At 40.5% G+C, this 12131-nt stretch overlaps 2 protein-coding genes across 2 annotated transcripts; one reads left to right on the top strand and one right to left on the bottom strand.

The window, feature by feature from the left end:
* The first annotated feature begins 1810 nt into the window (after window positions 1–1810).
* Window positions 1811–5203, top strand: LOC118752918 (flocculation protein FLO11-like). Its single transcript, XM_036487765.1, has 3 exons — window positions 1811–1994; window positions 2079–2240; window positions 2325–5203. Exons 1-3 carry the CDS (start codon window positions 1811–1813, stop codon window positions 5201–5203), a joined length of 3225 nt encoding a protein of 1074 aa, XP_036343658.1.
* A 221-nt stretch (window positions 5204–5424) lies between these two features.
* LOC118752919 lies at window positions 5425–11396 on the bottom strand (the record flags this gene model as incomplete). Its single annotated transcript, XM_036487766.1, has 3 exons — window positions 5425–5491; window positions 10636–10926; window positions 11009–11396. Coding segments are annotated over 3 exons (746 nt in total), but the record flags the coding sequence as incomplete, so codon positions are not given.
* Window positions 11397–12131: the final 735 nt, after the last annotated feature.

Genomic DNA, 12131 nt, shown 5'->3' with positions numbered 1-12131 from the left:
TGTTGATTTTAGCAAAAATTTAATTTTTAATAAACACCACGTATTTACTTCTATGAAAAGAAGAAGAAAAGATTACTGTATTTTTATCCACAAAAACGCTGATTTCCAAGTATGCAAAGTGTGGTGCAGTGCCGTATTTTGACCAAATTGTATCAAAAATGTCAATGTAGTACCAATGTACTTTTGGCTTCCAAAATGTACCAAAAAAGTACAATTGTACCATCAATTTCATCACTGTTCCATTGCATTGTGACTGGTACAGTGTAATTGTGTATGAAGTAACAAAAATTACAGATTCTTTTTACTTTTTTAATATTGTTTAATTGTGTTCATTTAAAAAGAGGTTACCACTGAAGTAGAGATAATTAACATTTATGTCGTTTTCCTTTTTACATGGAATGACCCATGTCCTATTTGGCAAATGTTCACTTAAATTGAATTCGATTTTTAAATTATCTTTCGTTTGACATCTCTATTGTAATATTTTATTAAATTTGATTTAGCATGTAAACAGCTAATCAAATATTTTTCGAAATAAAGCTTTTATCGAACTGTTTCGTTTGTAATATGTATATCATTGAAGTAACTGATGAATTTTAATTACTTTGAAACAGGTGGCATCTCCTCTTTAAAATTATTTTTCAAATAAAGAAGTGTAAGAACTCTTTCGCTTGACATCCTCAATTTAGTACCTTATTTATGAAAAATTTTAATTTGACTTTTACATAAGTGGCAGGCAACCCTTTTCAAAATATTCTCAAAATAAATTTTTCCTAAACCTCATTCGTAGTCAATCCATACTTCATTTAACCTTTAACTTATTAACAAATTTAGATTTAATCTTTTAAATAACTAAACATTTTTTTAGTGGATTTTTATTTTTAACTGAATCGAACCATTTTTTAGAGTGGTTTTCGTTTTGGTTGTGGCACTTCAACATAAAAACGATTGGATTTGAAGCCCGAAAAAAGGCGGCGGCTTCCATACAAAACCTAATTCTCTGTTTAGTCACAATTAAAAAATAATAGGAAAAAAACACCGAATATTTCTAAAGGTTCTGAAGGAATCGTTCAGCGGTAAATGCATTCGGTGCTGCTTATCTTTATAGAAACCGAAATTAAATGTTTTCAATACACACTATTCCAGTTGGTATATATTGGCAACCACATTAGTAATTTTAAATAGCTCAGCTGAAATAATATGCCGCACCTACCCACAGCTTACCATCGATGACGAACGCTGGCTTCGTTGGTTAAACAAAGAAAAAGATGAAAATTGCATAATGAATAAATTAAGTGAAGCACACAAGTAAAACGTGCATTAATGAAATAAAAAATATCTTAAATAATAGTGGACCAATTGCGTAGAATTTTCATTCAAATATCATAAACACTCATTGCTGCGCGCTTATCAACTTCAACTAGCCGCTTAAGCATGTTTCAGTGGTTAATCCAACGTTCATGGCAAATTAGGTCAGAATAAGTAAGCGAGAAAGTCATTAACCGGCGTGCGAAAAAACACGTACGTGCAGCTCAAGAAAATCAGAACAGCGTGAGCTTCCATGCTAAGCACCGAATACGTACCCTCTAATGAAACACGCACTTTGCCAAAGTTCGAGGCGACGGACAAATTACTATTATATTTAGATTGGTGTAATGCAGTAGAAGCACATAAAATGATAAATGTGTGGGTGAGGTTAGAAAAACCAATTTTCATTTCTACTGGCCCCTGCTGAATATGTATATAAAAAGGCAACATTCAATATAAAATCTCAGTCACTCGTTGAAAAACCCAAACCATAGTCTTGAGAATGTGGTACATATTTTTTATAGGAAGCTTAGCTGCTGCGGCCTCAACAACTGAACTCTACACACCACTTTGTAACGAAAGTGGTTCACCGGTGTGTGCAACGAATGGGCAGAAGTATCTTTATTTCCAGAATGAATGCAAACTCAACGCTTATATTTACAAACAACTTTTCTTTGGGAGAATAGGTGAGTCGAACTTTTCTTTGCTTTTCTCAACTTCTTCTCACAGTATTTAGTTCAAATACAAATTTTTATTTCTTCCATCTGCAGTTCCAATAAAAACGGACATTGAAAATTGTCTGCCTAATTGCGATGAAATTGTCTGTCCCAAGTTATTTAAGCCAGTTTGCGCGCAGCAAGTGCCGAAAGCAACTGTGAAGACTGTACCGAACGCATGCCTAGTGGATCGACTGATTTGCGAGACCAAGCAACGTAAATACAAACTTTGACGGCCTTCACTTTCGCCTTTATTTTAAGCCATTTTAAATACATTTCCTTCTTTATACTCTTCCACAGACTGGACAGTTATTGGCGAAGGGCCCTGCTCGCCAATTCAAGCGCCGAAGTCCAAAAGCGGTCCGGAATATACATTCACTTCTGATGCCCAAAGGAAACCCGCCAAGCTTGTATCCGCGCCAGCTTATGATGCATACGCAGATCAAAATGACGGTTACTCTGCAAGCGCTCCAACTTCTGAAACGGATAGTGTTCCCGAAGATGCGCTTACCTCTACTGATATAGCTCAATTGTATCAAGGCGCTGAGCTCGTTGCTGCCCCATCACCTAGTTATGCAACAGCGCAAGAGACCACAGCAATGTCATCGTCAAATGCAGAACAAAATGAAGGTTACTCGCTACCAGCTTCATTATCTGGAAAAAACGAAGCGCAAGACCAAAGCTCAGCATCGCTTCCGTATGCAGAGACAGCTCCTGCGGCAGCCGATTATAGTAAAACAGAGCAATCTCCAGGTGATTCTTCACCAACTTACATAGTTTCAGAAAAAACCTTACAATCTATATTAGCGTCTTACTTAGGCCAGAATCAACTTTATGTCGCCGAAGATCCTGTGTCTGTATCTTATGTAGACCCAGAGCCAAGTGCGACATCACAGCCATCGTCAAACCCAGTTGAGGCTCCAGATTATGCCTCCCACTTTTCTGGTTCTGTTCCTTGCACCGTTGCAAGTCCGGCTATGGACTCTAACGCTGCTTCAGAGAAAAATTCGACATCAAAATCTTACTCACCGGTAGTTCAGGACCAAGTGTATGCTGCCCCAGAACCAGCTCCTGTATCTTACGTTATTCCTGAGCCAAGCCCGGCCCCACAGCCTTCGTCATACACAGTCCGGGATCAAGTATATGCCTCTCCAGCCTCTTATTCCGCAACTTATGGAGCTCCAAAGCCAAGTCCAGCACAACAATCTTCGTCCCAATATGTTCCAGATCCCAGTCCTGCACCAAAACCTCCGACATATGCAAACCAGGATCCAGTTTTTGTCCTACTAATTTCTCCTCCTGTGCCTAACGTTGCCCAAGAGCCTAGTCCAGTACTGCGACCTACATCATACCCTGCCCAAGAGGCAAGTCCGGCACTACAGCCTTCGTCGTACGCAGCACAAAGCCAAACTTATGCCGTATCAACTTCTGCTTCTGCAACTAACATTGGTCAAGTGAAAAATATAGCACTACAACCTTCGTCATACTCTGATCAAGACCAAGCTTATGCTGCACCTGCTTCTGCTACCTACGCTACTCTAGAGCCATATCCAGTAGCACAACCATCGTCCTACGCTGCTCCAGAGCCAAGCCCAGCACCCCAATCTTCATCACATGCAGACCAAGTTTATTCCTCGCCAGGCTCTACTAACGTTGCCGAAGAGCTAAGTGCAGCACCACAACCTTCATCATACGCAGTTCAGGACCAACTTTATGCTGTACCAGCTTCTGCTTCTGTACCTTACAGTGCTCCAGAGATAAATCCACAAACTTCGCCATACTCTGACCAAAGCCAAGTTTATGCCGAACCTGGTTCTGCTACTTGCGCCGTTCCAGACCCACAACGTTCCTCCTACCCTGCTCCGGGGCCAAGTACAGCACCCCAACCTTCATCAGCCCAGGACCAACTTTATGCCACATCAGCTTCTGCTTCTGTACCTTACAGTTCTCTAGATGCAAATCCAGCACCGCAACCTTCGTCATACTCCGACCAAGACCAAGTTTATGCCGCTTCTGCTACTCACGCTGCTCCAGAGCCATGCCCAGCACCACAACCATCGTCCTACGCTGTTCCAGAGCCCATTCCAGCACCACAACCGTCATCATACACAGCCCAGGATGAAGTTGTTCCTGAGCCAAGCCCTGCACCACAGCCTTCAATATACGCAGTGCAGGACCAAGTTTATGGAGCTTCTGTTTCTTCCACCGCTCCGCAGTCAAATCCAGAACGGCGACCTTCATCATACTTAGCACAGGACCCAGGACCAGCTTCTGCCACTTATCATGCCGACCAAAGCCCTTCACCAGGTTCCTATTCCCATGTGGTATCAGCAGCGTCATCTTACGAAACGTCTGAAGCGGTTCCTTCTCCTTACATAAATCCGGTATTATCCTCTTATGAAGCACCATCCTCCGCGCCAGTAGCGGACCCAGCAGCTGCATCTGGTTTGTATGCGGCAACAGACACAGCTGCAGATGTTTATGGTTCAAAATTAAATAGCTCTCCGGCACCCGCCGCCACTGGTTATCCTTCTGCTTCTGCTTCTTATGCCGCTCCAGAGCCAATTCCAGCACTACAGACTGCGTCATACTCAGCTCGGAATCAAATTTATGGCACACCAGCTTCTGCCACCTATCCTACCGACCAAGGTCCAACACCAGCTTCATTTTCATATGCAGTTCCTACATCATCTTCTCTTTACCAAGCACCGGAACCAGCACCTGGTTCAGCGGTTGCATCTCCAGCTTACTCCTCTTCAAATCAAAATGCGGAAACGGTGCCATCTAGTTACTCAAAGCCTCTGCCATCCTCATACGATGGTATAAACTCAGCACAAATAACACAAACAGCACTTGTACCTGCTTCCTATGCTGCGACAGAAACAGCTTATCAAAGCCAAAGTTCGGTATCAGTTACAAATTCATACGGCGCTCCAACACCCGACGTCGCTGGTTATCCTGTTGCAAAGGCGAGATCAGGACAACCTCCAGCCCATTATTCAGCACCGCCTATTGCTCCAGGTCCCACTTTCCCACCCTGGCTAAATTCGAAAACAAATGCCTTAGCTGAATTCGCAGCAGCAACAAATATTGCGAAATTCGTCCATGGTCTGCGTTGGCCATTTGGGCCAATTTATTACCAACCAAATTATGTTCACATCATACATTATGATGATTAAACATTTTATCGACGATAAATTGTAACGATTTATAACCCATAATGGGTCGGAACGTAGGATTAAGTGTGATAAAATAAATAGCATAAACAAATAAATACTGTTTTTTTTTTTTTAATTTGATAGCCCTCGGTATGATATTTCGCGTATTCAGGTTAAACAGAGTTCAAATTTTTTCATATATGTACATATGTATTAATGATGCACTTACCTTACAAATCGCCCTAGTCGCATAATATCAATGATCTACATAATTCACTTATTTCACACTTTCCTTTAACGCTTTTATCACTGAATAAAATAGCGATCAAAAATTACTTATATGTATTTAGTACCTAACTTTGCAATAAGTATTTGCAACTAGTCGGCACGTGGCTACTCCTTGCACTGCCGCGTAGATTTTTTTTGCAAACATGTATGTCTGGATGTGTGTACATATCTTCTTGCTAAACAAAGAAGCTCAGTTTCAATAATGACCAAAACCGTTATCTACTTTGAGGCGCAGAAATGATAATTGATCTATGTAAGCAATGGGGTTTGAGTCTCTGCTATCAAAAATACAGTTAGCTTTAAAGTTGAAGTGGCATTGTAGTAGCTATAGCGCTAGAGAGCCTAAAGATCCCCAAACAACCGGTGTGACCAGGTGACCTCTTAAGGCTATATTTAGCAATTATATATTAAGCCCGAAATTTTAGAACTGGCATCGTGGCTTTTTTAATGCTAAATTTTTTAACCGACTTCACAAAACGGAGAAGGTTATCAATTCGTCTGAATATTTTTATTTTAATTTTTTCTTTATGTATGTTACCGCATAACTTTGGACCAAGTTAACCGATTTCAATAATTTTAGAAGAAAGGTGTTACCTCACAGGTGATCCCATATTAATTTGGTTTAAATCTGATCATTGGATCATGAAGAAATTTACAATTATCTTAAATTTTTATATGAGAATTGAAACTGGTTTTTTGTTTTTTGCTTAAAAATTACTTGTTTATACGTAATTTTCATCGTTTTAGTATGTACTCTGAGAAAAAAAAAAAATTACTGATTTTGACGCATACAATTTACTTAGGAACCTAAAAATGCTTAGTTCGTATGCACTTTTTACCTCTGTGAGCGATGAGGCATGATTGGAAATAACCAAATATCACATTGGCCGGTGCTAGTCATTTCCTTCCATACGAAGTATATTCGATGATATGAAGAAAATGAGCAACACCTGCAACAAAAAAAAAAAATCCAAAAATCAACCATAAGTCCCAGCTACTTTAAACTTGCACTTTGTTAAAATTTCAGTGGCAGATTTGGGCAGCATTTATGTATGTTTAAGGATAGACGGAATTTCCGACACAAAAGATGGAGAGCGTCAACATCACATTGAAGTCTAACCTCATCAAATGAATCCTAGATTATAGCGTATACATACCTTAAGATCATCTGCATGGAGTAAACGGCTACTAACGTCATTTATAACAAATAAGAAAGTCTAAGTCGGGTGGAGCCGAACACTAAATACCCGGCACAGGTATTAAATATATGTTTTCTCCTTTCCGAAAACTATCGCCACATGGTAAGCCGGGGTGGTTTAACCCGGAATCACGCCCATTTCAGTATCAATGTGTTAGTATCAATGTTGAGTAAATTAGCGTCCTTAAATATCGAAATATCGATGTTTCAAGCAGTTCAGAAATTTGCCGTTACATGAAAGTGGCCGTAATTTTAGTCTGATTTCAATAATTTTTAACGTTTTGCACAATAACCATTCCGAGTTTGGTGCAAATTGGTAGAACGGTTATCGAGATACATATATGTGATCATAAGTGAACGTGGCCACGCCCATTTTCGAAAATTTTATCATAAACGTATTTCTTGGTAAAGAACTGTTGCAAGTTTCAATTTTGAATATATTAGTTGCCATCCCGTACGAGTCCGGACTAGTCAGAATCAGTCAGATTTTACTGGAAATCGATCCCGTACTCGGTTCTCTGACTATTGAGAGGACAAAAAAGAGAGTAAATACAGTTCCCTCTCTGTCAGAAGTTACCAGTTTTAGTCCGAGAATTTTTTGCTGGTAAATTCTGGTAAATGTGTCAAACGATCAGCTGTAGTGTGTTTGGCAACCAAATTGTAAACAAAAGAAAAGTGCACTCTTCTAATTCATGTTGAAAAGTATTTAATTACTTGTTTAAGTGGATTCTAATGAATTTGAAAGTATTTTTGGCTATTTACATGTGTGAGCTGAGTTCGTTTACATACAAAATAAGCAAAAATTTAAAACCAAAATTTGGAGGTTATGTTGGAGTTGAGAGAAGTTACAATTTTGTACTAGAAAGCGATCCCGTACTTTTCAGTGTTACTCTCTCGCTCTGAGCGAATTTTTATTTTTTGACAGTTTTACTAGTCCGAGTCCGAGGAATACGGGATTGCACCTATTAACTTTAATATTTACTGATTTAACGAAGATTTCGTATTGTTATTTCGCGTGGTTATTGTTCGATTTCAAAAATTTTCAGCCATTTGGTATGTTGTACCAAGGCAACAACTGCACCAAGTTTGGGAGAAATTGGTTGAGTGATTACCAAGATATACACATGTAACCATAAGTGAGCGTGGCTATGCCCATTTTTCAAAAATTTTTAATAGGCCTAATTTTCGTCTAAAAGGTATTGTAAATGTAAATTTGAAGTAAATACTCTTCAGTAGTTACTAAAATATCGCAGTTTTTGTATTTCTGAAAACTACCGTTGTATGGGAGGTAGGCGTGGTTATTGTCTGATTTTGCCCATTTTCAATACCTTCTGTCCTACGCCCGAAAGACGTGCACGTACCAAGTTTCGTTAAGATATCTAAATTTTTACTCGAGTTATCGTGTGTAAGCCGGACGGACAGACAGTTACCGCTTAATCGATTCCTTTTTTTATTCTGATCATTTATGTATACATTTTTCAATATCTATCTCTATTAGTTTCGCCTGTTACAAACAACCGTTATGTAAACAAAATTATAATACACTAGTGCACAAGTGCGCTCGGGTATAAAACGGACAAACAATAGAGAACATAAAGCGCTTCCTTGCGGCACCCCTTATTATAGAAATGTCTAAAAATTTTGCGGTGAACTATCCACATTTTCGACTAAATGAAACTACTTTTTGGCAATTCGAGATTAGTTGAATTACAATGGTAAATTCATTTATATGAAACTATGTTACGTCCTAGAAAAACAGTCAGCCACAAAGCTATTGCGACAAAATGAGAAGCTCTTATTAATCAACACTTTTAGGCAGGTATTTTTTACCTTACCTGCTATACTAGAAGACCTACCAGTACCACTGTTATTCGAAGAGAGAGCATGTCTAGTTACCAATTTTAAAATTTATTTAATGAGTACCGTTCACTAAAATTTGTAGGGGTGCTGCTAAATTTCTTTCCAATCTTTTTAAGTATTCATCTGGTCACACTACTAACAACTAAACAACTAACAGGCTAACCTAATATTCACGCACGCCGCCAATTTATTGTTAAAAATTTCTCATGCACATGCAACTTGTATGAGATCAACCGAAATTGAACGGCGTGCGTATGAAGCTAACTCAATTTCCAATTTTCGTTCTGCGTGACATTTTGATTTGACGTTTCGCTCAATGAAATCAAATGCAAACGCATGCAAGTCAATTTCGGGTGACGCAAAAAAAACAAATTCGACGGCATGCGTACCAAAACGCAAGCCGCAAATATTAGGTTAGCCTGTAAACAACTGCTAAAAGTTTGAACCCCACTGTATGTTCAAACTTTTAAATTTAAAAACGTCGCCGCTGACAGTTTGAGTGTCCCTGGCTTTTCAAATAACTTCCGCAATCGAAAGTTTGGTTTATATGTGATTCTTACGCCAGTGCCACTAAAGCTGTCGATTCGCCAATCGGTTTGGGTATGAGTCTTCGGTATCAGTTTGTTCTTTGAACCATCTAAGCAACTCTTCCTGTGCCCGGCACTGCGATCGTCCTGCCACTATTAAAATTACTGCCGTCGATACATCGTCTTCATTACTAAATCTCAGATTGAGTCATTAACCGTTCAGTTACGCCTCCCTGTTGTCATTGCGGGTGCAGAGTAACGGACCAAATGATGTTCAATACTCGCCTTGGGTAGAGGCGCGGGTTTCTTCTCTTTCTCTCTGTTGTAGGATCACAGATGCTGGTCTTTTCTGTACCAGCGCTCTCTGGATTACCATTAAGCGTAACCGTTGTTGCAACCAACTACGAAATCCGTGTCGAACGTGAAAAAGGGTAATGGTTGTACGCCCTCCACTGACCAGGTCCGTCTGGACCGGTAGCTAAGCCGTGGGTGCCATGTGAAGTTTGAGCCTGCACGTCCGATATATAGGCTGCTGACAAGCTGGCGGCGGGATTCCCAGCGTTCTGGTTACCCAGTGCAAAGGTGGGATACACATTTTCCCTATACTTAGGTAAGTGTTGGGCATACTTCTGTCATCCTCCTCCCGCAAGGACATTACGGGAAAGTGGAATAACGGGCCTGAGAACCACGGGGACCCTAGTCACTCAACTTGTTGTAGCCTAGGCTACAATTTCTGACCAGGGACCTAATTATGGTACAACGGGGAACCAGCTCCAGCATGATAATTTTGGTAGGTCTCTTCGGGGAGTAGCGTGGTGGCTGTGGTTTAACTTCCAAATGCGGGTATAGTTACGTTATGCCTTGTTTATGCGGAGTTGCATCCGCTGTGCATCACAGCATCATGGGGTTAGGTGGACAAGCGGTACCCACGTAAAATACCGACAGGATTCTTATTAATCGTTCAAAAAGCAAAAGAGGCCTTTTCTTAACAGCGATCACCACTCGGCAGGCAATTGTAAACCTCCGAGTGTATTTCTGGCATGAAAAACAGCTTCTCATAACAATACATTCGCGGTTCGGAGTCGGCGTAAAACTGTAGGTCGCTCCCCTTTGTGCAACAACATAAAGGCGCACGCCACAAATCGGAGGAAAAGCTCGGCCAAACACTACCATATATGTTAGCGCCAACCATTTATTTTCACTATTTACAGGGGAAGAAAATTCAGATGATCTACAGTCTGTCATGGTTCTTGAGGCAAATAGGAGGACGAGGAGTTACAAAGGGCACACTGAGCCCAAGTTTAAGTCTTTCTGGGACTTCGGAGTGGAAAATGATGTCATACAAACCACTTTTAATCTCGATATTCGAAGCTTAACTACCATTAGCTAAGAAACAGAAGAATAAGAAAATATGTAGGATCGATAGAGCGTTCTATTTGCGACTAATTGCTACTGCATTTCTCTGATGCCTTTGCCTTCACATTTGTCGATCGTCATTTCAGAGGAGTTACTTAACGTAATTTCTTAATTTACTTGTCAATCTCAGTACATATATATATATCATTCTTTTTCTCACTCACCTGCCACACTTCGATAAAGATCGGTCACAAATCGAATCCAACGAGCAATCTTCGCCGCCACCAATGGAATTGTAAACATTCTGATTAGCATCGAAACAATAGCTGCAACTGCAGTAGGAATATTGTGAACAACAAAAAGACGACGCCACCTCAGCCGCATCCAGATCTGTGATATTGATAGAACAATCCCCATCGCTGTTCGTGCAACTCAGTTCGCATTCTCTATATAAACGCGGAGAATTTGTAGGTTTGGTGGTGGTAGTAGCGTCATGTTTTTCTGATGCCTTGGCGCTGCGACGTGACCTACAAACGAAAAAAGTGAGAGTTCAATGCAACACAAACTTGAAAACTATAAAAATGTATGTATACTCACCTTTTGCTGCGCGTATCCACCGTCTCCACCATTACATTCCATGTGCGATGTATCAGATAGAGTAGGAAGAGTATACGCGACGTCTCACCATTTGGTGGCGCTGACGCTGGCGGCGTTTTACTACGTCCATGACCGTGAATGTCATTGGTCGTGTGGTCACTGCGTCGTCGACTGTGACGCGCTGGCAATGTTTTCGACTTGTGTGGTGGCACGCCGCCGTCACCGCCGCCGCTGGAGTCGAGTGTGGAATGATAGCGTGACTTTGGATATCTGGGTGTTGTAGAGGCGCGCGAGCGATTATTGTTGTTGTGGCTGAAAACGCTTGAGCCACGACTGACGGCGTGCGTTAATGAGTTGCCCATTTTGAGTGAGGTGAGCAAGATGAAAACTGAAAATATTCAAATTAAATATAGAGTTTACTGAGGGAAAATTATTATTTCGGTGAATTTTAATAAAAGGAAAGCTGAGAATAAAAAAATCGTTCCCTAAGCGATTATACTTTTAAATGAATGCTTAAAAATAAAGGCTAAATTTTTTTATAAAAAAAAAAACGTTTTCCAAACGAGCAAGAAAAATTCAGCTAGAGAAGAAGTTGCTGCTGGGAATACGAGGATGGCGCCCGCAAGATAACCACAATTTCAGCCATCGGCGCTTATCGATGACCTTACCATTTCCAGTGCATCTACTGCCTTTCCCCCAGCGGCTCTTACCTATACTTTCGCCGTTGCCTGGAGTCACCGAACAACCCACAAGAAAGTTAAAGTAAAATCGGGTAGATCTCACTATTGTCTAGAGCCACTGAATGATCTAAAAGTGCATCTACCGGCTTTCGTCTAAACTCTTAACCGTCGCGTCTAATGCATCTACTGACCCTTAAAAGCACTCTTGCCACAAACCTGCTATTCCACCGATACTGGCACCAGTTACCGCCACTTACTAGGGGCACTTTGAAGATTAGGTTTTTCAAATCCAAAGCGCACTCGATACTGTTATATGACTACTCCACCTTGAAAGCCACTACTACAATAACTTGGCGCCTGCAAGTGTTCGTAAGCGAATGTCTTAATATAATACTCCGAAATCTGTTTTGCCTAAAACAATCGCAAATGAAGAGTTGCACGGA

This window comes from Rhagoletis pomonella, unplaced genomic scaffold (assembly GCF_013731165.1).
Source record: "Rhagoletis pomonella isolate Grant_MI unplaced genomic scaffold, Rhpom_1.0 Rhpom_scaffold_01955, whole genome shotgun sequence".
NCBI classification, from domain to species: Eukaryota; Metazoa; Arthropoda; class Insecta; order Diptera; family Tephritidae; genus Rhagoletis; species Rhagoletis pomonella.
Note: the sequence above shows the minus strand (reverse complement) of the source record. Positions and strands in the feature narration are given on the sequence as shown.

What these genes read in the sequence shown, in the direction of transcription:
- LOC118752918 (XM_036487765.1), top strand. Translation starts at nt 1,811, where the DNA reads ATGTGGTACATATTTTTTATAGGAAGCTTAGCTGCTGCGGCCTCAACA. An exon ending in ACTTTTCTTTGGGAGAATAG is followed by an intron (nt 1,995 to 2,078) that starts GTGAGTCGAACT and finishes TTCCATCTGCAG; the next exon opens with TTCCAATAAAAACGGACATT. An exon ending in GATTTGCGAGACCAAGCAAC is followed by an intron (nt 2,241 to 2,324) that starts GTAAATACAAAC and finishes ACTCTTCCACAG; the next exon opens with ACTGGACAGTTATTGGCGAA.